Raw genomic sequence first — 23,566 nt, 5'->3', positions numbered from 1 at the left:
GGACTGAACAGCTCCTGAAGTGCAAATCTGCTGATGCTCAGCACCCCTCAGGATCGTTCTCTCCAATGCTGCGATTTTCAAGAGACAGCTCTGGCTCTGTGCACCACAGTCCTTACTCCATCGTGGCTGATGGACTCTGAACGTGGCCCCGCAGGGACACACAGCATTAACTCAACATGCTGGCATCCCAGTGCTCTGAGGGATATTTATTTTTGAAAAATATGATATTGTCAACAGCTCAGTGAAGTTGTCTCCAGACTGTTATGTCTCCTTCTCAAGTTTCTCTCATTTTTAAGAGCTTAACTTTTGGGCTTCTGGCCTGAGGAAAAGAGCCTAAAATGGCTTAAGAACAGGAAACATAAACAAGGGAGTGAGCTATACACAACACTGGAGAGAAGCACAACTATCTCCTCACACTACATAATCAATGCAAATGTCTATCAGTAAAAATACTGCAATACAACACTACTGTTTGCAGTCCTATTTTCATAATGAGATTAATGAAGTTCCAAAGAACTGAACATCCTGAAGGGCAAAGGACATCTAAGAAAAGTTCACATCATACTTTTACAACTGGGCACTTCGTATACAGAAACTCAATGCCATAGAGTTCAGTTGGTGGTACAGAGGGCAACGGCAGACATGAAGACTAGTATAACACTTACCTTGGATTAGAACAATGCCATCGGTCCCTGACTTACCTTTGCTCTAAATTCATAGACAGAGCTTTTTTCTAAACAAGGACTTGCACTGGAGACCAGAAATAACATTTAAAATAGTTCCTTTTGTAAGGGCTTCTCACAAGAAAACATAAACATAGAATTTGTTATTTGCAATCTTTATTTCATGAATAATTAAGAAGAAAACATGGCAACACTGGCAAATTGAAGGCATACATACTAAATACTCATACAGAATACATTATGGAGAAAGTAAATGCCCAGATCTTTAGTGGTCCTTGCAAACTAAAAGCATATTGGTCCTCCAAAAGGCTTAGCTTAAAATATGCTAGCTTTTAAGTTCCAACGATTAACAGCTTGTGCCTTTCAAACCAGAAACAGGGTGAAATACAATTTGAACATACTTCCACATTTTCCTCAAGTCTGTGTTATCTCAGCTCTAACCAGAAGCAAAATGGTTTTTTCTCCTTACCTTGTAATTATATACACTAATACACCACCCTAAGTATTCAAGATGCAAGCACTTCTTGAAACAGCTCAGTTTTATTAGCAACCTGCAGATGTACATATACGTACACACACATGCACCTATGTGTGTGTACATAGACACACTTATGCAAAGCCTCTCTACCTATGTAAAATATTCATACATGTCGATGTGTGTCCATAAACCATTTGAAAGGGTTCTGGAAAAAAAGAAAAGTGCTTGTTGTCTATTAAAAGAATCACTAAAACCATACATGAACTGTTAGGTCAGTCTAACAGTTGTGTCTCAAGAGAGTATAAAATCAATACAAATCAGAAAAGCTGGGTGGATGAGAAAAGCTTTTAAGAATCACTGTTTTTTACATCATCTTTGAAGGCCATGGAAAAATGAGTTTTAAATTAGCTATTTAGGAGATACTATTACTGGCTGCAGTGTCATCTCAAACAAGGTTAGTCCTTATCACATATAGTGCTGTGAAGTTAGGCTGAGACATCAATTAAATTCTGTTCTTCCATGAAGTCCAAAATTCACCACACTGTTCTGTCAGTTCTGCCTCACACCTGAACTGGAAGTACCCTCACTCAAGAGTTGGAGGGTACCAATTAATGCCCTTCTGACTTTGATCTGGAGAGTTGTCCAATATTAAATGAGATTAAATGGGATTTATTTCATACACATTGAACAACTCTTGATCATTACTGACCTAAAGTGAACTTACAGTCTGGAGCCTAACTAGTCTATGCTTTGTTTAGTAGTGTTATACTTTCTTGTCATTAGATAACATACAGAAAAAACATTTCTGTTCAAAAAAACCCCCCTTCAGATATGTATAAAAGTGCTACTTAAAAATAGTAAAATCGACTTTACAATACATGTAAAACCAAGTCTCTAACAAACTGAAATGTTGTGAGTTACAAGGATTAACTACTCGAGTATGCTACCTGTACGTGTGCCCTCTTTAGCGAGCGGATTCCCAAGTAATTGTTCTAATTGAACATATGCAATAATTGGAAACCTGTAAAAGCCTCCAGAGAAATCTCAACAAAGGAACACAAAAAAAGAAGAGCCTTTTTCTCCCACTTTGTTGAAATAAGAGTTCAGAAACAAAAATTGACTACTCCATTATTGCAAATGCAGTCTACTGTCAAAACAGTCAGTTCGTTAACTGCAGAACCAGGACTGTCAATGGCTCCTCTGCAGCAGGAAAGGTCCACCGGGCTTCCCAACTACCACATAAATACACTAGTTACATGCAATTAAAATAACACATATATCACTGGAGTGAAAATGCACGGAATACATCGCTACGCTGGGGCAGAGCAGGTTTTAAGCCTTGACTTCCCCAAATAACTTGTTTGTATTCTAGAACTCTATGCAAAATACAAAAGCCTTAGAAAAGTGCAACAAAACTAGCTTCATGACATTTTTCTTTCTGTTTCCATAAATACAATCTCATAAAAACATTATTAAACAGAAGCATACTTCCCAGTGGAGAACAAACGTGCCACGTTTCAGCTTTGAGGCAAGGGATTTTAGCTAAACTGAAACCCCCTGAAAATAGGGGATTCAAATGAAACCAGCTTAATTGCATCAGGTTGCCAGAATATTCTGTGCCTAAAGTTTACAAAAAAGTTTTGCATCCACAAGTGCAACTCTGCAGCAGACAGTGGCCTAAGGACAAGGAATATTCTAAGCAAAAGCTAACATCAGTTGGAAGGAAGTCCTCTGGTATTCATAGGGTTTACTGAAACTTCAGTGTGAGGAAATAATTCTGGTTTAGGGAGGTTAAGACAGTGGCCTTGTGAAACTGAGCTCAAGGGTGCTGCAGCCCAAAACCTGCCAAGCACAAATGTGTACAGAAAAAACGACACTTGTATCAAGACTGTAGCAGAAATCAGAACTGTAAAAACCTTGATTGTTGAAGTTATTTAGCATTAATTACCAAAAGCATACTTGTTACATATTGCAGATGCTTAACATCTTGGCTTTGACAGTAAAAGTGTACTACAGCAATGAAACCAGGGAACAGAACAAGAAAAAAAACTGAGATGAAGGAAGGACTGGGAATGCTCAGCAAGCCAGACAGCAATTTAAAACTCAGCCAGCCACTCTCCTTTGCAAACAGAAACACTATTAGAGGTATCTTTCTAAATAAGGACAATTAAATATATTAAGGGATTCTATGAACCCTTATCTCAGGAGCTGGTAACTTGGGGACAGAAACACCTGATGGACACCCTGGGCTGATGTAGGCTACATAGGAGATGAGGAAGTTGTGGGAGAATTAAGCAGCTCTAACATGTCTTGCCAATCACCACACACACTAATTTGGACACACAGAGGCACAATCCAGAACTCATGGATGACGACTAGACTTTAATACCACGTCTCACTAAATTGTTTCTAAAACTGGTTAATAGTACTGAGTGTTCATATACTAATTCTAGCTTAAAGAAAGGAACTGCAGAAAGAGAGCTAAGCAGAACAAAGATAGACCAGAAAGAAATATTTACCAAGCCACGGGAAGAGCCACAAACTCTATAGCTAATTCAGTCTGTACATAAACACCACTATTTTAAAATCCTCTTTCTTAGGCCACTTCAGCAAGAGTATTACTCACAATGAGCAAAACAATATGTAAAGGTGTACAACTGGATTCCTTCCTAGAAGAATTCTGCCCATTAACAGCTGCTGCTTGATGCAGCCTGCAGCTAAGCTGTGATTGCATTAATTGCAAGAGGCAAATAAGAAGTCAAGTCACCACGAGTCACAGGAACACTGTTTCAAAGGCTTAACTTTAGCCTATGCATAGCTTCATGCCAATCATTCAGAGGGAACAGCTTTGCAAGATACTGTCTCATATCACCTGAAAATCAGACAGCATTCCCAAACCAGTCACATGCAGAACACAAAGTGACAAAAACATCCAGGAGTTCTCCACATCTCCAGCTTCCCAAATAATCTTGTTTAAAACTAGACTATAAGAAAATTTGTGCTCTGGGCCAAAAACTGTACAAAATTTGAAAGAATAGAGTAAAAGTAAATTAGATGCTCAAGAGAATTTTTCTTCACAGCTGCAAAAGTCTTAAAGCAGATATTCAGCTGTTTATACCACTGCACTGCATCATTACAGCAGGGGCCAAATTCATTCCTCATTATGTGTGTAAAGCCAGAGTACTGCTGTTGCCAGTGATATTTATATGAGTTTATATGGATACATTAAAGCTGTGTTCATTTAGCTCTGTCAAATTAAGATGACAGCCTTCCAGAAAAACACAAACAGTGGAAATATTTTAGAAAACTGGAGGAAAAAAAAAATCAGAAGTGCTACATTTAACTTGAGGAACATGTTTTAAGCAAAATAGACAAAAAAATACTTTTAAGTCAGAAAATGCTGTAATACTGTATTCTGGATAATCCATCCACAAGCACAATTTTAAAAGGGAAAATTTCACTCTTCAGAGGCAAGAGAATGAGAAGCCTTTGTGAAGGCTCAAGATCCACACCAGAAATACTAAGTTAGTGTTTCTGTTTAAATACATACAACAACCAAATCAAATTGGCTCAGATGAAACCAACTGAAAACCAAATGAAGCATAATCCATTCTGAAGCAGCCTCAGTCCTGTTGCTGTTAGATGCTCCATAGCAAAACCCCTCTGACAGAACTTTCCTAAAGATCCAAAATTAAGGTTTTTCCTCCGATCCTTTCTTTTCGGTGAAGAAAACCCCACACTGTTGATTGCTACTGATCTTGCATCAAGATGACAGCTAGCCCTGTCAAATACCCACCTGGCTCTAAACTGTCCTCTCCAAGCTATAGAAGGGTTTCAGTAAACAGGCTCCAGAAAATGATACAGCTCTATCTGCATCAAAATGTTCAACAGCTCTGTTTTGTTGCCCACCCCACCCCTACAGCTGGCAATAGTAACCCTGCTGTACTACAGCACAGGCACTTGCAAGGCACATATTAAAATGCAATAACATGAACTGATGATAAAATATTTGTCTTCTTTTTTTTTAGTACATTCAGAAATATTTTCTGGATTAAAAAGAAAGGAAATGAAATCAGCATAAAGTTGCACTTGGTAGGTACAAAAAAACCAGGCTGTTTCATGACTAACTCTGAGTAGGAACCAACAGCACACCATCATCCATGTCCAGAAGGGCTACAGCTATTCTATTTGAAAAATTCAATGTGGTTTGAACCTTCAGAAAAAAACTTGTTGTGGAGTGCAGCAGGGCATTATCTTTGTCTTAGATCTTCCATTGCTTCATTACTTCCCTCAGACAGCTGTGCAGCGTCTTATACACAAAGGCTCAGATAACACTGTTATAAAAAGCTCTTGACAAAGCCCAATATTCCTTTACAGATATGAACTCAGCAGAGCTTTATCAGGCAGATCACACCAAGCAGTAGTTTACAGAGCTCTGAACTTCAAAACAAGATCATGTTTATAATTACTAACAACTTTTCTCTCTATCTGAAGAGTTGCAGCTCATCTTTTGAACTGAAAATATCTGGAAAATGTGATTTCCCTTTTTACAAAGGGTTGTACTAGTGTTTTATTTCAGTTAAGGACTAATACAACGCTCCAGGTAAATGAAGTTGACCATTGGACAGAAAAAAAATCACCGTGAAGCAAAAATTACCTTAATCAAAGAGGTCATGGGTGAATTTAGACCAAGAAACGCTACCCCTTTCTATCAGAAAAATACTTCCTTAGAATCTAAGACAATGAATAAGACAATCACTGATAACGATGTCTGTTCAGGGGATCAATAGGGTTTTTTAAACACAAACTGGAAGACCCCAGAATTTAGTAGTGAGACAGCAATAATGTCCATTTCCAATTTCTTGAAGAACTATACAGGAGAGGAAACTGTATTTCAGACTTTTATTAAAATCTGTTAATGAAGAATTTTCACTTGAAGCCTCTCTTGCAACCATTGTCTTAGGGTATCTAGCTACTTTTAGGGTCCTAAAGAACTGTAATATGAGACAGTGCTGTTCTGAAAACTTCTCCAAAGGCCCTCGGCATGGATTTAGTCGGTATTTTGCACATTTCATAATCCTCACAGGCACGTATCAGTGTAGGAGTGTACTTTTATACAATGCTAGCTGCTAGAGACATGCTGAATTATTACTCTTCACATGGGCTATGTTCTTCAGATGACAGGTTTTTTGATTTGGCAATAATTTTGAGTTAAATCTGTGCTTTTATACAATAGTGAAGTTTCACAGATGTCAAGCACAGTTGTGTTTGCTGAGTTAACATCTATGACATTCAAGCTGTCCTTAACAGTCACAAGAGCACCATAGGAATGGCAGATTCACCTTCTTTATAACAGAGTTACTGGGTTGAAAGAGCATGTGCTTATGAAGAGCAGTTGTTACAGAACTCACTTCTGAAGTAGGCTTCTGCTTAATATAAGAGACCTTCGACTGTGGCTTAACTGCTGACAAGTATTCAGCAAAATAAGAGGCAGAAGCAATGGTAGAGTGAAGTCTTCCCTTTGATTTGCAAACATGACTACAACAAACAGCTTATGACAAACAGATCTATGAAATCTTTCTGAGCCATTAACATTCTGCACGAGGCCCTGAAGTGCCAGGACGTATCAAGTCAACCATCGCTAAGGCACTTACTTGAACTCTTTTGCCCGAGAGTTGTTACATGAATTCAGGTACATTTTAGGAAAATACAAGTTGAGCAGACTAAAGTTCTCCAATTCCTTCCTTGTGACACTGAGTCATTTCCATGCAATATTCGAGACCACTGGGTGTATACACGTTACATCAGTTCCTCCATAGTTCTTGTCAGAGAACATCTCACCCTCTGTCAGTCAGATGAGGATGTGCAAGATCAATGAAAAACACAGAGAAAACATGGCAAAGCTGGATTTTTGAGACAAAGTACTTCATTAGTACATCTTATTGAAAATAACTTCTCTGCAGAGGAAATGCTATCCCAGTTCCAAAATCCTACCACAGGAATCCATGATGTATGCTTGTATTGCTGTAAAGCCTGGGGCAGCTCTGTGTGCTATACAGGCGAAGAGTGAGGACAGCCACACACGGGTTGGTTATTGACTCATCTCTGTTATACTGGAAGCACAGGGAGTTTGGACAGATTCCTTGAATTATAGCATAACCTGAAAACCAGGAGCTCTGTGTGTCAGTCTATAGTCCGTAAGATCAAGTTGGAAGCCACATCACTGTGACAGAGGTAGGCTTAAAATGAAGCTTTAGAATGAAGAGTTCATCTGTGCCAAATTTTTCGAGGTATTGAGAGCGCTCTTCCACTCAATTCGTTTTTATGGAACAAAAGCTTGTTTTCATAGAATATTGTGCATATTTTAAAGGAGGAAAAACAGCTGTGAAGGCAGTAACTAAATTACCATTGAGAATTCTACTGGATTGGGGTGCCATATCCTGCGGGTGGAATATTCAGACTCCGTGGTACCAGGATGCTACAGAAAGAAGTTCAGTAATATGATGCCATGTTATCCTTTCCCTTCTCAAAGCTTCTCAAATCTGTACATTCAGTCGCCTATACGCTGGAGGATCCATTCATCTCACTATCTTAGGAAATAAAGCTTCAGGAAGTCTGGCTGGAAAGGCAGCGCATAAGTAGTCCAGGCTCTTTAGGCTACATAATTAATCCAAATAGCTTAATAACTTGGGTTATTCCAAGCACTGTGGCAACAAGATCTTGTTTTTAAACAGTTGTTTCCAGGTTTAAATAGCTGAAGCAATCTGAGGCAATCCAGGACAGTGTCACTGAAGTTTGAGGGAACTCAAATGTTGCCATTTTCAGTGAAATGGGGATTAGCATTTCTGTAAGATTTCCATCTGGTAGCTCATGTTGGCTCTATTGCATGGGTCTGTTGAATTATTAGGGTTTCAGGTTTCAAAGTATTTGTAAATTGCTGTAACATACAGCATGACATTCTGCCAGTCTGGACGCTCGGTTCGCACCATTTCATTGATGTCCTGTCACAGAAAACAGATTGGTCAAAATCAGGAATGATAACCTTGTGTGTATTGTGGTGCTTTCACAAATTCCTGGGAATGCAAATCTGCAAAGTTTCCACAATTTAAAACATTGATGAAGAAGCTCTGTTTTCCTCCACAGATCTTTGTGTTACTCACAAAATGTAAACAACTGTGAATAGCTTATCTGTAGACAGCTATTTTGTTGACTGAAGATGAAAATGTGTAATGCTGTGGACACTTGGGTTGTGCCCCACTTGGCACAATTTGTATAGAGTCAAGACTTGCATGTCCACACACCCCTAACACCAGCCTCACAAGTCAATGTGACTACCTAGGAACTGACAGTCACAGAGTCATTAATGGAAGCTAAAATTCAAAATTCCTATCAGAGTAGGAGTCAAGCATCAATAAATAATTGAATCCCATTTTACAGCAGACAACTGAACTTGTAAAGAGTCAAAGAAGAGGGAAGTTTAGTTTACTACCAGCTCGGGTGTATCCAAGAGACGAAGCGACCAGTTGGTGCCTAACTGATGGGCCAGTTCACAAGAGATTGTGACAGTGAAGAGGCAGGGAGAATAAAGCTTGAGCTGCCCTTTTCAGCACATGTACAAAGGAAATCAAAGTGAGGTAATTTTTGTTTTCTGTAAGGCTCTATTTTGTAAGCTTTGGGTGCAAGAACCTCAAGAAATCAAATTAGAGACTAATTTTTTGCCACTACTATTCACATACAGTAGCTTTCACACCCTTTTTTACCCTCCATTCATGTAATAGAGATAAGGAAAAAACCCCACAAACACACACATACATACTGTGTATGTAGGGATGTAAAAAGATACCAAATACTTAAGACAGATACAATTTGCACTTAGAAGATGTAATTCCATTCACTTTGCCTTTTTAGGGTGTCTGTAATTAAGTACACTACAAACAGAAAGCCCAGACAATAAGCATTTGTACTAAAACTGAACTATGTAAGAATTTCTTCAGTTATTTCCCACAATCTAGTTGTTACATCAGCACTTGGTAAGAAACTTCCAAGTTTCAAATCACTGAACAAGTCAAAGTAGGAAAACCCAACAGCTGCATTGCTATTGTCAGCAAATACAATGCTGGGGGGGGAAAGAGGCTGATAAGGATCAAGGAAAGTGTTATTTTTAAAAAGGTCTGACTCTGTTGTATTATTAGTTGCCAACTATGGCAGCTCTGTTTGAGTCGAGGTTACAAAATATCCCTTAAGTATAATTTCTGATACTGGCAATTTTAGCTCTTTTTTTGTGATTACTCACAAGGGCTTGAGACACTCTCAATGCTCCCAGTTCCAGATCTTCAGAAATCTTCCTTTCCTAGTAAATACTGCACTACTGAAAATTAATTCTTTTAAGGTAACATTTGGATAAGGAAGCTTATTATAAACAGCAACTGGGAAAACCCTTACAACTATTTACAATGATGACAGATTAGAAGTCTAAACTTAAGAGGTAAATTTTGTCTCTCATATGACACAAAGTAAATAAGATGCAGGGAGAGGATTAATGAATCCTTGAAGACTGTATCACATAACTATTGCTTGAATTATTTTCAACAAAATCCCTTGCCTTTATTGCTATTACTTCTTATGATACTCGAAGTTTGGTGAATCTTCCTGTTCTAAGTTAAGAGTTATCTGCTACAGGTTATCATGCTGCTGCCTTTGCTGCAGCTGCTGGAATACTGGTCTATACCTTACTCACTATTTAATGCAAAAGACATGTAAGCTTAAGTTGTTGATGACAGTGGGTTTATTAAACAAAGCCACTGAGGTAAGGACTATCTTTTATATTTTTCAGTCAAGTGTGACACAGAGGCAATAACCTCTAGCTGAGCTCATCTACTGCTATTTTTAAGTATAATACATCAAAATGTTTCAAAGGTACAAAATAGAATAATTTGATTTTAATAAATGGGTTGTAATTCATTCAGTATGCATTTAAAACTTACCAGAGTAGATTTGATGCCAACACTTTCAGCTGCCTGAAAAGCCAAAGTGAAATTTCTCCTCTGCAGGAGATATAAAAACATGTTAGAAACCAAAGAAATGCTACTTCAAACATAATAATGTGGTGTTAAGAATTTTCATAGTAATGCTGCTACTTTTGCTTCAATTGGAGTCTGTAATTTGACCATAGTAAAAGAGCCAAAGGAATGAACATGTTCTAATATCAACTGAGAAGTTATGGAAAATATTTACTAGTTCCTCGTGCAGAAGATAATGCTGAAAAATGGTTGTCAGTGAAGAGTCACTGAGTTAACAAGTACTAAAGTGCTTTTTATTCTTTTAAAAGCATAAATAAAAAAAACTCTTTGTGTGTTATGAAATATTCTTTTTTAGGATTATATTATTGTTCATAATATGTCTCCAGATAACACACCCGTAGGTGTTACCTGCAGCACACTGGAGTACACACAGACTGCTCGCAGTCTTGACATCAGCTAGTTTACCTTTATTTGATACACATCACCTGAGTAGCACAGTCACGTGGCAGTGTGAGAAAGCAGGATGAAACAACATCCTCACAATATTGAAAGGAATGAATGAAACATGTCAAGGTGCAAATGTGATAGATTTAAACTTTAAGATTAAACACTCCTTGCTGCCAAAACTCACAGGGAAAAATCACTTCTCGACTATTTCAGTTATGCCTCAGGCTTAAATTTATAAACTTTTCTTGTTGGTTCTTTTTCTTCTACCTGTTCCAGAGTTCCATTTAACCCAATGATCTTCTCATACTAAAAAGTTACAAGAAGAATAGCAGCAAGGTAGTGTGAAGTGTTTCAATTATGATTACTAGTAATATTAAGGTTTGTTTAGGATTCCCAATTGTTCACTGTTCTTTACTAATGTGTATGAATTATACGGTCCTGCAGTCCCAGGAACTGGATTTTTACTATCTTACCTTGTCCTGGCTGTTTAGCTCTTGATAGGGAATATGGGCTGGGAGGTAAGTATGGAGGACTGCACAGAAAGCCAAGCCGTCGTTCCAGCTACTGCTGAAGTTTGTTATGTCGATATTCTTGCAGGGAAAAAAATGGAAACTACATTAAAATCATAGTCTAACGAGTATTAGTTCTATCAATCCATCAATACTTGTAGGCATTCTTGTGGTTTTTGTGTGTTTTTTTAATGTCTTTGAATAAATCATCAGAAAGAGTGAAAGCTACGTTGTGTGGTAAGAAACCAGAACACACTACTACAGAGAACAACAAGCTGCAGTGACAAGACAATGCTATATACATTTCAAGTAATGTTAAGTTCTGCACTACCACCGCCTGCCCCACCCCCAAACATGCAAAATATGTGTGTGTAAGAGTATAGATTCGGTACAAGTGTACACACCAAGGTGGAAAAGCAAACAGATTAGAGATGTATGTCTAAAATCCCTGAAACAGACACTATGAAACTACCTTTGTTAATGTAAGGCTTTACTTTTCTGCTTCTACTGAATTAACATCCAGACAAAAGTTCTAATTGATGAGGACAAGTATTTTTTCCTCTAAACAAAGCATTTCTATATAGAAACTTATGTGAACAAGATTCCAAACAAATATTTAGTTTCATTTGGAAATAAAGATGTTCCCACAGATTTGGAATGGCAGGGAAGCATTACCTTTGGAATGAGACTAAAGCTGAAATCTGCAGTCCTGTACTCTTGATCTTTTAGTTCCAGTCTCCTGAGACTGTATATATTGTAAAAAGAGGTAGCTCAGTCTGAGAGTTATGAACAAGATGCCTCAGTGACTTTTAAAATGACTGTGTACTTGTCTGTGGGCAGTCAAACAATAGTAAAGAGGCGAAGTGGATAGGAGTCAGTTTAAATGTCAATTAAGAAAAAAGCAGTAACAACTCAGAGTTTATCTCTCAGACCTTTAAGGAGAAATACAAACGTGCTTTAATACCTAACTCATGTCACTGGGTTTAATCAGAACCTAACCACCCCCCAAACTTAGTGTTAAAAATTTTAGTGTAGCAGGAACTATGACCTTCAGTCACAGAAGTGCAGAAACAATCACACAAGTCAACCTTTCATTATCATCACCTGGATATGACACTAAAACCTGCCATTCCTAACACAGAAAACTGCACCCAGATTCAGTGTTACTGTGCCACCCAGGCTGGGAACCAAGGCAGTTGTGCTTCTTGTCAAACCAATGGCTTGGATCACAAATGGAAAACAACTGCAATCCCTTCCAACAGAGGAAAAAACCAAAACTTGAAGCAATTTCTAGAAGAATGTGAGGGAAATCTCTATTTCCTGCTCAGCTTTAGCACATTTTACACAAAAGTGCACCCAATGTAGGTTGAAGCTGTGGTTACGTAGGCGTACGTGCTGGGGCTCACAGCGCCCCAGCCCCGCTCTGAGCCTCGCCTGCCGCCCTGCCGCGACGGAAGCGGCATTGTTGGAGACCCCAGTCTGTGGGAACATGCTCTTCACACAGCTTCCTCAGGCCACAGGGGTGGGAAAATGTAAAAGTAAAAAAAAAAAAAAGTTGTCCCTCCTTTCTCTTTCAGAGAGACAGGAAATTGAATTTAAATTGATGCTTGCTTACAACTTCTTCAATGTTACTTAAATTAGTGAGACAAATGCAACACACAGCACAGGGCAAAAAAAAGGGGAACAAGAAGAAAAAATCAGATTGTTAAAGCCAATAAACTCCTACTTCTGTTTAGAAAATTACTTTTTGATAAGTTCTTTACCCTCAACCTGTAACCACTAATGCCTCAGATCACATCTGTACCAGTAAGATGGATAAGCTTGGTTGGATCTCAAAAAGAAGTTGGCATACTCTGTTTTTCTAAATCTTCCTGTAGGGTCCAACTTTTATTATTAAGACAACAAGCAGAAAACAAACTCATCATCCAAGAATCTTAATGTATCCAGAGAAGTTGAATTAAATACAACGGAAGGAAACAATAAAAAGGGACTGGTTTCTGTTTCCAGTTGCTCAGAGCGTTATGAATTACTATTACCTCTCAGATTAGAAAAGTGCATATTGGTCAGACCCTAAAGAAAAAAAAAGCACATCTAGAAACTGGACAGACTGTCATTTAAACTGAAAACTTCTGTTTTTATGTAGAGCTTTGAGCACATAACTGGCATATTTAAATACAGCACGACTTTATTTCCCAAATGCTTTTAACTGCTTGTGGTTTTTTCAAAAAGCTCGGTCAGTATAATGAAATCAATCTTGCATTAAGCTCTTATTTCTCCAAGAATTGATGGTAAGCAGAACATCAACCTAAAATCTCTGACATAATTTCTTCTTTGTTACTGCTTTTATTAAGTAATTGGTTGTATTAAGAGAACTCTGCTGGAATCTAATCCAGAATTTCTCTTCAAGCCATTTCAGACCACAGAGCACTAAAGCAACTGAAGGACATACTTTCAGAGAAATTGGCAAATGAGGAGAGATGAACTAGAAGATTTACCATTGAACATTAATGTTTAATGCTTAGGATGGAGTGAAGTCACCTCTAGCATTTGGGATACTGTTTGTTTAAAAGGCAATTGTAACAGAAGGAGTTCAGCAACATACTGTTGTCACACAAAGATCTGTGGAAGACACTTTCCAGCTATGAATAAGGCTTTTCTAGAGACAAAGCATAAGAATATAACAGTTTACACAGACCAAATTCTGCAGTCCATTCTACAGCCCTGGAAAAGAGAGGAAAGACGAGATGGTAGGGGAACACCCAGGTGGATCTACAACTAAAAAACATTTCAAGCATGACTGAAGCTCCAGTTAGACTAACTGCAGAGTAGTTTATACTACTCACAAAATGAGTATTTCCTCGAGCTTGCATAGAAAAACCAAAAGAGCAAGAAGATTCTTCCTGAAACATGGCTGAAGTGTAATAGGAACAAAATGATCCATCAGCTTAGGCTGAAATACAATAGTGGTTGAACAGTAAATGATCTGGATTTAGATGTGAATCAGAACTGCATCCTTGCGGTAATGAAGGCAAACTGTACCCTGAGCTGCATCGCTAAGAGTGCAGCCAGCAGAAAGAGGGATGGGATTCTTACACTCTTCTGGGCCTCTGTCAGTTTAAATCTGGAATACTGTGCAGAGTTTTGGTCCCCCGGTTCCAAATAATCATTGAGGAACAAAAAAAGGTCCAGCAGAGATGATTATCAAGATGATTAGATGGTTAGAGAACTTGACAGATGAAGAAAGGTTGATGAAGTTTAGTTTATTCAGACTAAAGAAGATTCGAAAGAGATGTAATCAGTATTCCATGTCCTAGAGGCAGTTATAGAGAAGATGGAGGTACTCTCTTTGCAAGTACATGTGGTGGCAAGTCAAGATGCAGCCACAACTCCTTTGCAGGGAAATTCTGCCTGGATAGAATAAAAAAATTCTTTACCATGAAACAATTAAGTATGGGAATAGATTGCCCAGAGAAGTGAAAAAATCTCCTGCCATAGAAACATTCTACACAGCTTAACAGGGCTCCATCCCTTGCTTGCACAAGCAGCAGAGGTTCCCACATCCTAACTCAGTTTGGCTCACAAATGAGTTAGGACATGGAGAAAATAAAAACATATGTCTATGTCTCTGTTCTATTAGCTAATTCAATAAAGTGGTCTGAGAAAGCAGAAGCATTAATGTGATTCTGTACTATAATATATTAAACCATTTATACATATTAAACCATTACACAAGATTTGAGGCTTCTTCCTATGGCAGAAAATTACTATTCAAAAGCTTTTAAGGACACATAGACACACCAAAGAAAAGAACATCTATTAGAAAAAAAGAAACTTAAGACACAAACTAATGGCTGTTCATGGTCTGTTGAATCAGGACTCACTGATTCTCAAATCATGGATCAAAGCTGAGGCTATCAGTACTTTTGGCAGTAGATGAGAATGTAAAGGTATTTCTGAAATAAACTTAACAGCAGTCCCAACTACTGTCTCTTCAATCCCAGCTTCTGCAGCAGCAGTAAATGGCAAATATAAACCATCAGACCCCTTAAATATTGACCATTAATGTTTCTTTTTATATCAAAGTCATTGTTATTCAGTTTTGGCATGAAAATGACCCATAAAAAGAGCAGTAAGTCTCAAAAAAACCCCAGTAATAGCATCAGACATGAACATCTGAAGCACTTGGAGAGATACAGACAGCTTCATAATTTATTCTCAATTTTGCCATAATTAAGTCTAACAAGTTGACATTTCTCTTGTATCAGAATCCAATCCAAACAGAAAAAGGAAGCATGTCCTTCCTTAACTCTACAACTTTTGGCTTAAGCATTGTAGCTTAAACCAAGGAGAGAAGTGTTCTGGCAGCCTGACTGCTTCGGTGAATCAACCAGACAGCACCAGGGAAAGCATGCACACTCTGGCATCACCTGAACACAGACTCACCCAAGCACATGGCCTTCTCCTCTTTTTGTGCTTCAAAAAAAAATCAATATAATACTCTAGAGTACAATCTGATCTAGCTTAGTGTTGATAAAAATCCCACATGTATATAAGAACAGGTCTTTAAAAAAGCAACCTGACCATCTTTTACCTTTAGCATTGTTTTTCTACACATTGAGAACAAATGAAAACACTTCTTGACCTCAAGCTGCATCCAGCATAGCATCACACACACATGAATTCCTACTTGATCACACTGCTCAGTCACTACACAGTTTTTTCTTTATTGTTTAATTTTTTTGCAAGACACACAGCTTTGGATTTGTGTAGGAGGCAAAAATTAGGTGGCCCTTCCAGAAAAATCCAGCATTGCATGAATTAGACACCAGGTACTACAAGGCTACATTAAGGATGTTGTCTAGTCCATCTGTAACAAGGAAGTGTGGAAGACAGAGAAAGGCTAGAAGAAAATTCAGTCTATTCTGGCTGCTATCTGTGACAGGGTCTTTTTTGGTGTCAGACTTCTGGAAGTGAATTATCTCCCCGAACACTGACAAAAAATGGAAAATGAACCGAAATACTGCTGTAGATAAGAATGGGCAAGGATGTGTGTATCCTGTTTGTTGGTCCCTTTCTGAACATGAAACATGCATGCTCACATCCTTTTCTGGACTTTTGTTAGTTGTGTACTCAAAATGAAAGTAGCTGTGTTCCAGCTAGGGTGAATGCTCCCTAACAGCTGGATGGGATTACTTTCTGCTTTGAAGCTATCTGGAATTTATGACAGTTTTATGACACTGCACATATTTTAGAGGAGCCAGGAGGTTTCTCTTCTCCCTGGAAAATGCAGTACTTGGCACTGTACTCAATCAGTATGTCAGATCCTGAGCAAAGCAAACACATGACCAAATTTCAAAGATTCTGTGCCTATTCATCTGAAAACTAAAGGTGATTTGCTCCTCCTTTATCTCAATGCTTAAAAACCCCGCCCTTATCTTAAGAAAGCAATGCTTCTCTTTGATGGCTTAGGCTGTTCAGCCCTGAATATAATTCAATTCAGTAACTTAGTCCTTGCAATACTGTCTAGACTTTAGATGAAAGTTAATACAGAACTGCCTGTTGTTCTGCAATGACCTTCTGTAGTGCACCAATCTCCAAATCTAAGCTTCAAGGAGAAATTCTGCTTGCAAACAACATCCAGACAACACACATATTAAAAGCAACAATATTTAAGAGAAAAAGTGCTTTTTTGTTTACTTTAGTAAGGATTAATCAGGAAGGACTTTCATTGCCTGTATTTTTTAAGATTGAGATACTTAATAAAAAACCCCAGATTTGGAACACAGTTAAATATTGTTTAACAACTACATTTCAAGAGATCTGTTAATTTATTCCCTTCCAAATTTGCTTGAATAAATCAAAAACACTGCACAATGAAGTAATTTCTCACAGCTTTTTAACAAGGTTAGGTATTAGCTCGTTTATCATAATGCATCCTGAAAAGAAAAAGTCTTAAGATACCTTTAAAAATTCTGCTATATGAAACTAATTATTTGTCAGAGGTGGGAAGCACAGTTTGATGTAAATGTCAATGTGTGTGAAGACCTTTAAATAAAATCCTTCCACCACCATGGGCTGAAATTAGAGCTTCACCACATTATCATCTTTGAATTATTTAGCATGCACAAAATTTCAGGCTTCTAAAGCAGAGATACTGAAGACTTTTAATTAAAAGCTTGAAAGTAATTTCCTAAAGGGGACAGGACAGCAGAAGTTATTACTTCAGTAGACAAAAAACTCCAACTAGTTATACCAAGCAATTATGCAGTACTGTATTCTCCACAAGCACCTTGAGAATAAAGGAAACCTTTCCTCTGTGAACCAGCACAGAGCTCAGTGTGTTTTGCTGTGAGTTTTTTTGTTTATTTCTTCTTTAGTATTTTTAGCTTAAGAACTACAGTTGGTCTACAAAGAAAGTAACATTCAAGGGTAAGGGTAAGATGGTGAGATGCCAGAAGGCTGGTTAAGCACTATTTACAATGAATACAATGATAGCTATGTTTAAAAAACTAGACCACCACCACTACCATGGTGTTCATGAACTGAACTGAATTTCAGGGAATGCTGAAAATAGCAAAATTCTGGACAATAAAGCAATAAGAAATGATTGCGTCTAAAGCAAAATACATTCTTCTCCAAAACTTGATACAACTTCATGATACCCTTTGAAAAGAAGGCTTGCACTGGTTCTGCAGGTGCTATATGCTCTGGTTTCTCAGTAACACCACAAGCAGAGATCCCATTACAGTTGTTGAATCAAGTACAGTAAGTGTCAAAACCTATTCTATTAGTGTTCATAAAACTCAAGTAATGAGATAAGCACCAATCTATATAAACTAAAGCATGCCCTTGCATGTGCACACAACCAGAGAATGGAAAGTTTGGAATACTTTCTAGTGCTTTTCCTAAGCAGACACGGAAGCTGTCAAGTTCATCTTTCATTTCAAGACAATGTGAGAAAATAGTTTTGCATTCAATTTCGGAAGATTTATAAAGAAATATAACATCCTGCCTTTTTACACATGTGGTGAAGGAGAAAGGCCCTTTCCACCAAGAAGCTTATCCTCAGAAATAGCACAGTTTAGTACTAGACGTGCCACAGGAAGAGGGGGAGGGCTTATATCACAAGCCTGTCCATTGTACTGAAAGATGACTTTTCCTATGGATGGGTGACCATCCTGTTATGCGGCTCTCAACTTCCTCCTGTATTGTGAGCCTCAAGTCATGGAAAGAGTAAAGTTCTTAAACTAAGGATTGTGTTGAGAACTCCAAACACTTTCAATACAAGTTAACCAAACAAATACATCATGGTCAGACTATTAACATCCTGGTTTAGTTTGCTGAAGCCACTATTCTTTTGGAAAAATAATGTAATCAGAAGAGCTCTGTATAGTTATCTGTTAGCTCTTCTGGCTTCTGATAACATTTGAACTAACTGGAAAGAAAAAATGCCTGGAACCACAGTAGAAGGCAAGTTCAAAATGCAAGACAACGCAACCATCATAAAACAAACTATCCCTAAATAGAAACTAAATGAGAGCACACTGAAAGATCCAAAAACCACTACACAACACTACCTACCTTTTGATTATCTTCCACAAAAAATAGTCTGAAATAGGAGAAATGGTGCTCTAACTGCATGTAGGAAACACTACTTTAAACCTTCAGTTGATAACGTTTCAGTCACAGTTTCAAAAGTACCACCTGTAAAAACCTGTTTTAAACAGCAGGCCAGCTGCCCCCTTAAGAAAAAAGCCATTATCAACATAGAGCAAAGTGACTGAAGAGCTATTAATGTTAACCGAGTCAGGACTCGTAGCATGTGTTCCAAGTACAGTACATACCAGTGCCACTGCAATCTATGCAGTCAACTGTGGAGCAGTCTGGTTTGTGCCATTGGCAGATTCTAATGTGTTGCAGCTAGACGTATGCTACGTTAAACAGCTCTACTGTTACCTGATATCCTTCTGTTTTTTTCTGGCACCACTTCAGCAAGGCATTTCTCTTGGATCCCCCATATTCTCTTGCTAGGGCAGACAAGGGATCTTTCCTCTCTTCCCTAGAAAGAAGGCAGAGGTGCAACTTGGATCTTGCATTGTATCTTTTGCAATAAAGATAAATCTTGTAAAAGCTTTAAAAAAGGGACAAATTACTGTCACATTGAAATCATTAGGGTACAAGACTATTGACTGAAAAACAGAATAGACAGAAATACCTGCAGAGAATGAAGATATTTTGGAGTAATTCTTTTATTAGCAAATCCCTTTTCCTTTAAACTTTTGTTTCCTAGGTCTTTCAACTTCAATGGTATTTTTTCTAAGGGTTCAGAAAATTGAACTCACAACATGGTAAGTTCCAGCTTGAAACATTAAGCTAACTCAAGTGACTTTATTTTGTATTTAGAAAGAGAATAAACTGATGCTATCTCTTTTGCATCTCATGACTGATTACAAATGTCACCTTGAAACAACAAGTTTGCACATTAGCAGCATGGCATTATTAATAGAACATCAGATTGAGACCTGGAGTTCTCAAAAAGAGGAGGGAGATCGAACTAGGCTGATTTGCCATTTGATATACTGGCCCAATAAAAGCTGTCAATTCATTTCACTTCCAGTTTGTCAAGCTATTTGCAGTACTTTTCTTCTTTTAAGTAAGGCTGGAGAAGAAAATGATCATATTTGAGTTAGCCATTTTTTCATGACTCTTACATTACAAGCATCTCTCTACTAGGCTTCAGAAATGACTGCTTAGTTTAAAAAACCATATATATATATTACAGAGGTTAATACTTTTATAGTGGTCTAGTGCCATAATTCAGTATTTGTACAAAAACTCTAATGAACACTCTTGACAAAAAGACTAGGTATTACCCCATTAGGGAGCTTGGTTACTGGATGTGAAGTTGCTAACTGTGTATTTTAAATACGAAAAGGAATTATGTGAAGTTACTGTAACTAAAACCTCATAGGCACCATGATGCTTCAAGAAACTCTGTACTTCAGTTCTTAAAACAGTATATATTTCAACAACCTAAACTGGTGTATTTTCTGTATCAGCCATTGAAACAAATAACAATGGGATTGCATATTCAATCTACAATGAAGATTACACAACACTAGAAGAACTTTAGAACAGAGATTTAGAACAACGTATGAGAACTCAAATTAAAAGCTCCTTCTCTTTACACTAAACATACTGTTTAGCCACGATAGAGCTGTACAAACTGTTCTCAAATTCCAGCAAGAGCACATGGTTTTTATCAGGTTCTCACAGTTATGAAAACACTGCTGAAGAAAAAAAATAACCTAAATTGTATGGAAACAATGAGAAATGGTTTAAGGTATAAATCTTGCAAGTTAGTGTATTAGGTCAGCTGTATTCCAAATCAAAGAGGCAACAAAGTTTCAACTAGAACAGGGAACAGTAAACCACAAGTGTTTGTTTTAGTGAACTTAAACAATAACTGTTTATTTTACAACAACTTTAAGAAAAAGGTAGGAGGAAAGATGATGACACAACAAACTGAACTGCAGCAGTGCCATTGTGAGGATGGCTCAGAAGAGCATACTCATCACCATGCAGATTCCACTGCTCAGCCTTCTTGTACTTTGCAAGACAGTCAGTGGTCAGGTGGCACAGTGATGACATCACAATTATAACTGCCTGTTTTTGCCATGAAATGCTACAGTCTGCAGACTGACATCAATGCAATTTTATACATCACCAGTTTAAAGTTCAGAGATAAATGTTTTAGTCTTCTTTTTTTTAATTTCTGGATGTACTTGGTCTAAATTTATGTGCTACCACACACTATATTAATTGCTGCTGGTAATGCACCCACAGATCCAAACTTAATTTAATATCTGCTCAGTGAAAGGGCAGCAGCACTGAGGCATGCCTCAGCTCATTTCAGGGAGATCATTTTCAATAGCACCCGCAGCTGTAGATAACTTCACACATTTATAACATTATTATTACATATTGCAAATGTCTTGGAATATTAAGGGTTTAATGTTTTTGCTGCACAAAAGCTTTGTCAGGAACCTCTGTGTTAAATGGTCTTGAGAAAGTCATTTAACCTTTGTCTGCCAGTTTCCCAATCTATGAAGCAGGGCTAAGTACATATTTCAGTTGCATAACACGAGGCTTAAATGCTTTGAAGTTCTTTTGACTGATAACATTACAGATAGGAAAAGTTTTAAATTTATTACAGACTTATCTTTTTATCTTAATAATGAAAGAGGGTTGCCTGGCCATTTGTTGCTTAAACTTGCATTATGATTTCATCTGTAGGACAAACAATCCAGGCCCATTCACTCACAGCTGTTTAGAAGACCTGGCAGTGTCTGGAATTAAGACCTCATGTTGCTGTTTGTCATCAGCTGGGATTACAAAAGGTTCATCATGGGTCTCCCTGGGTCCAAGCCAGTCCAAAACATTTGTTTAATGTGTCATAAGCTCGGGGTTTTTTTATTTGGCTTCATGGTATTTTGCACTAATATGATGCTATTGTTTAGTGACATGACTTGGCTTGGTTTTCTACTAGAGCACAAAGTTTTGGTATCAAATTCACAAGCTCTAAGAAGCCTAATTTTTACCCTAACTTTTAAAACGTATACTGAGCTGCAGAAACCACTTTCTCTCAAACATTACTGAAAATTTTTACTGCATGAGTGTCAGCTGAGCCTGCAGTTTTCATGCCAGATTATATATTAGACATATGCAGACAGACAGCTATGAAATGAACATGTGTCAGTGCACCACAAAAAAGGGTTTCTACCTTATTCGACTTCTGGTCGTAGGGGTGACTGACGCTGTAGGAGAAGATGAGAGTGACAGCTGTGGTGAGGTGGTACCCATTGCCATCAGGGATGCTGGAGATGCTCCATCAGGTGCACTGATGTCCCGCTTGATTTCTTCACTACTTCTTCGAGACACTAAGTGGGAAAATGCTCATATATTTCTCATTCACAAAGATAAAAAACTGTCCAACTTATTCTTGCTCTCTGCCAGACATTAATTCAGAAACCATGCACAGAAACCTATATCCAATACTAGGTTTAAATGTTTTTTTCTTGATAATCTCCACTTAGGGAACATTAAGGCTTTAGACTGTACTACCAACATTTATCCTCAAGCCTGTTACTTTAAGCAAAGAAAGTTTTATGAATCTATCCTAATGAAATATCACTACTCCCATTTGAAGGGTTTCATTAATGAAAAGAAATTTTAACACCAAACCATTTAATTTCTCTAGTCCATGGAGCTGTCTTGCTAAACTTCAAGTAGTTACGGAAAAAGAAAATGAAAACAGCTGCTTTATTCCTACTTAATTTTAATCAAGAATTGTCATGTGTGTGATGCTCTTCACATTAATTAAATATCATCAACAAATATATCAAAGACTGACCTGACACCATCCAGCCACGTTCCACAGAGGTGGTTTCATTTTATCAAAGGACAAACAATTTTTCTTTTGAATGAAAGCATAAGCATTATACTCTGTAAAATCAACTGTCGAATGGTTATATTTTCTCTACACAAAATGGACTATTTCAAATGATTCACTGCAAATGTTCTTCTGTCCTACAGATTGGTACAAGTCTTGCTAGCTAATGTATGGAAAATGTTTATATGCATTAGATAATGTATAATGATGCATTTGTTACCTAAAAATATTACCTGAAATAGATTTGGCACTTTCCATAGCGGGTACTCTTGGCAAAGACGCCGGCCTGCTGGTAGATGATGTTCTCAACAAATGTTCTGGACAATGAGATGGAGGAGAAAACATCACTAATGAAGACTCCAGTTAAATGTAAAACATTTATGTATGAGTCATGAATACTGTGTACCAGTGCCTGAATTTGGCAGTTTTAGTGAGAGCAACTGTTTTTATCTGTACGGAAGAAAAGGACTAAATTTGCTGATTACCAATGAAGTTCACCATGAACATATTAATCCTTCTTCCTTAAGGCCACTTCTTAATCCACTTGCCTTGATTTATAAAGAATGAATTGTTAAACAGAAAGACTGAGTAAGGAATCCCCGTTTAGCATATAGTAAAAAAACATTCAGTATGCCATTCACAATGTGGATTGGTAAAGCAGATGACATCCTCCTTCGTGGCATTTTTTCCCCCTTTGCTTTTTTGGGTCAGGTTTTGTTGTTCTTTTAAAAAAAGAAACACAAAAATTCACGTGTTTTTTGCCTCTTCTGTATAGTGGAGTTTAGAAGATGCCTTTACATATTGTATGGAAAGATTAGCTCTGCCTACTGTCAATAACTAAAATCAAGCTACAGCAAAAGTAATTTTTGTTACATCAAATCAGAACTATTTCTCATGGTTGAATAAATATTCCTTCAAATAAAGCCTTTACACTGCAAACAAAAGGTTTACATAATCCTATGCAGAAACTGTTAGAG

At 37.6% G+C, this 23,566-nt stretch overlaps 1 protein-coding gene across 1 annotated transcript in view; it reads right to left on the bottom strand.

The window, feature by feature from the left end:
• Positions 1-822: 822 nt before the first annotated feature.
• The window catches only part of SPECC1L (sperm antigen with calponin homology and coiled-coil domains 1 like), a 61,619-nt gene continuing 38,875 nt past the window's right edge, over positions 823-23,566 (bottom strand). The window contains exons 11-16 of the mRNA XM_062009633.1: positions 22,823-22,906; positions 21,921-22,077; positions 19,094-19,196; positions 11,102-11,218; positions 10,146-10,205; positions 823-8,162 (exon numbers count right to left, since the gene is read on the bottom strand). Of these exons, the coding sequence (XP_061865617.1) occupies positions 8,073-8,162; positions 10,146-10,205; positions 11,102-11,218; positions 19,094-19,196; positions 21,921-22,077; positions 22,823-22,906 (611 nt within the window). The 3' untranslated portion in view covers positions 823-8,072. The remainder of the gene's footprint in view (positions 8,163-10,145; positions 10,206-11,101; positions 11,219-19,093; positions 19,197-21,920; positions 22,078-22,822; positions 22,907-23,566) is intronic.

Source organism: Colius striatus, chromosome 17 (genome assembly GCF_028858725.1).
Source record: "Colius striatus isolate bColStr4 chromosome 17, bColStr4.1.hap1, whole genome shotgun sequence".
Lineage (NCBI taxonomy): Eukaryota > Metazoa > Chordata > Aves > Coliiformes > Coliidae > Colius > Colius striatus.
Note: the sequence above shows the minus strand (reverse complement) of the source record. Positions and strands in the feature narration are given on the sequence as shown.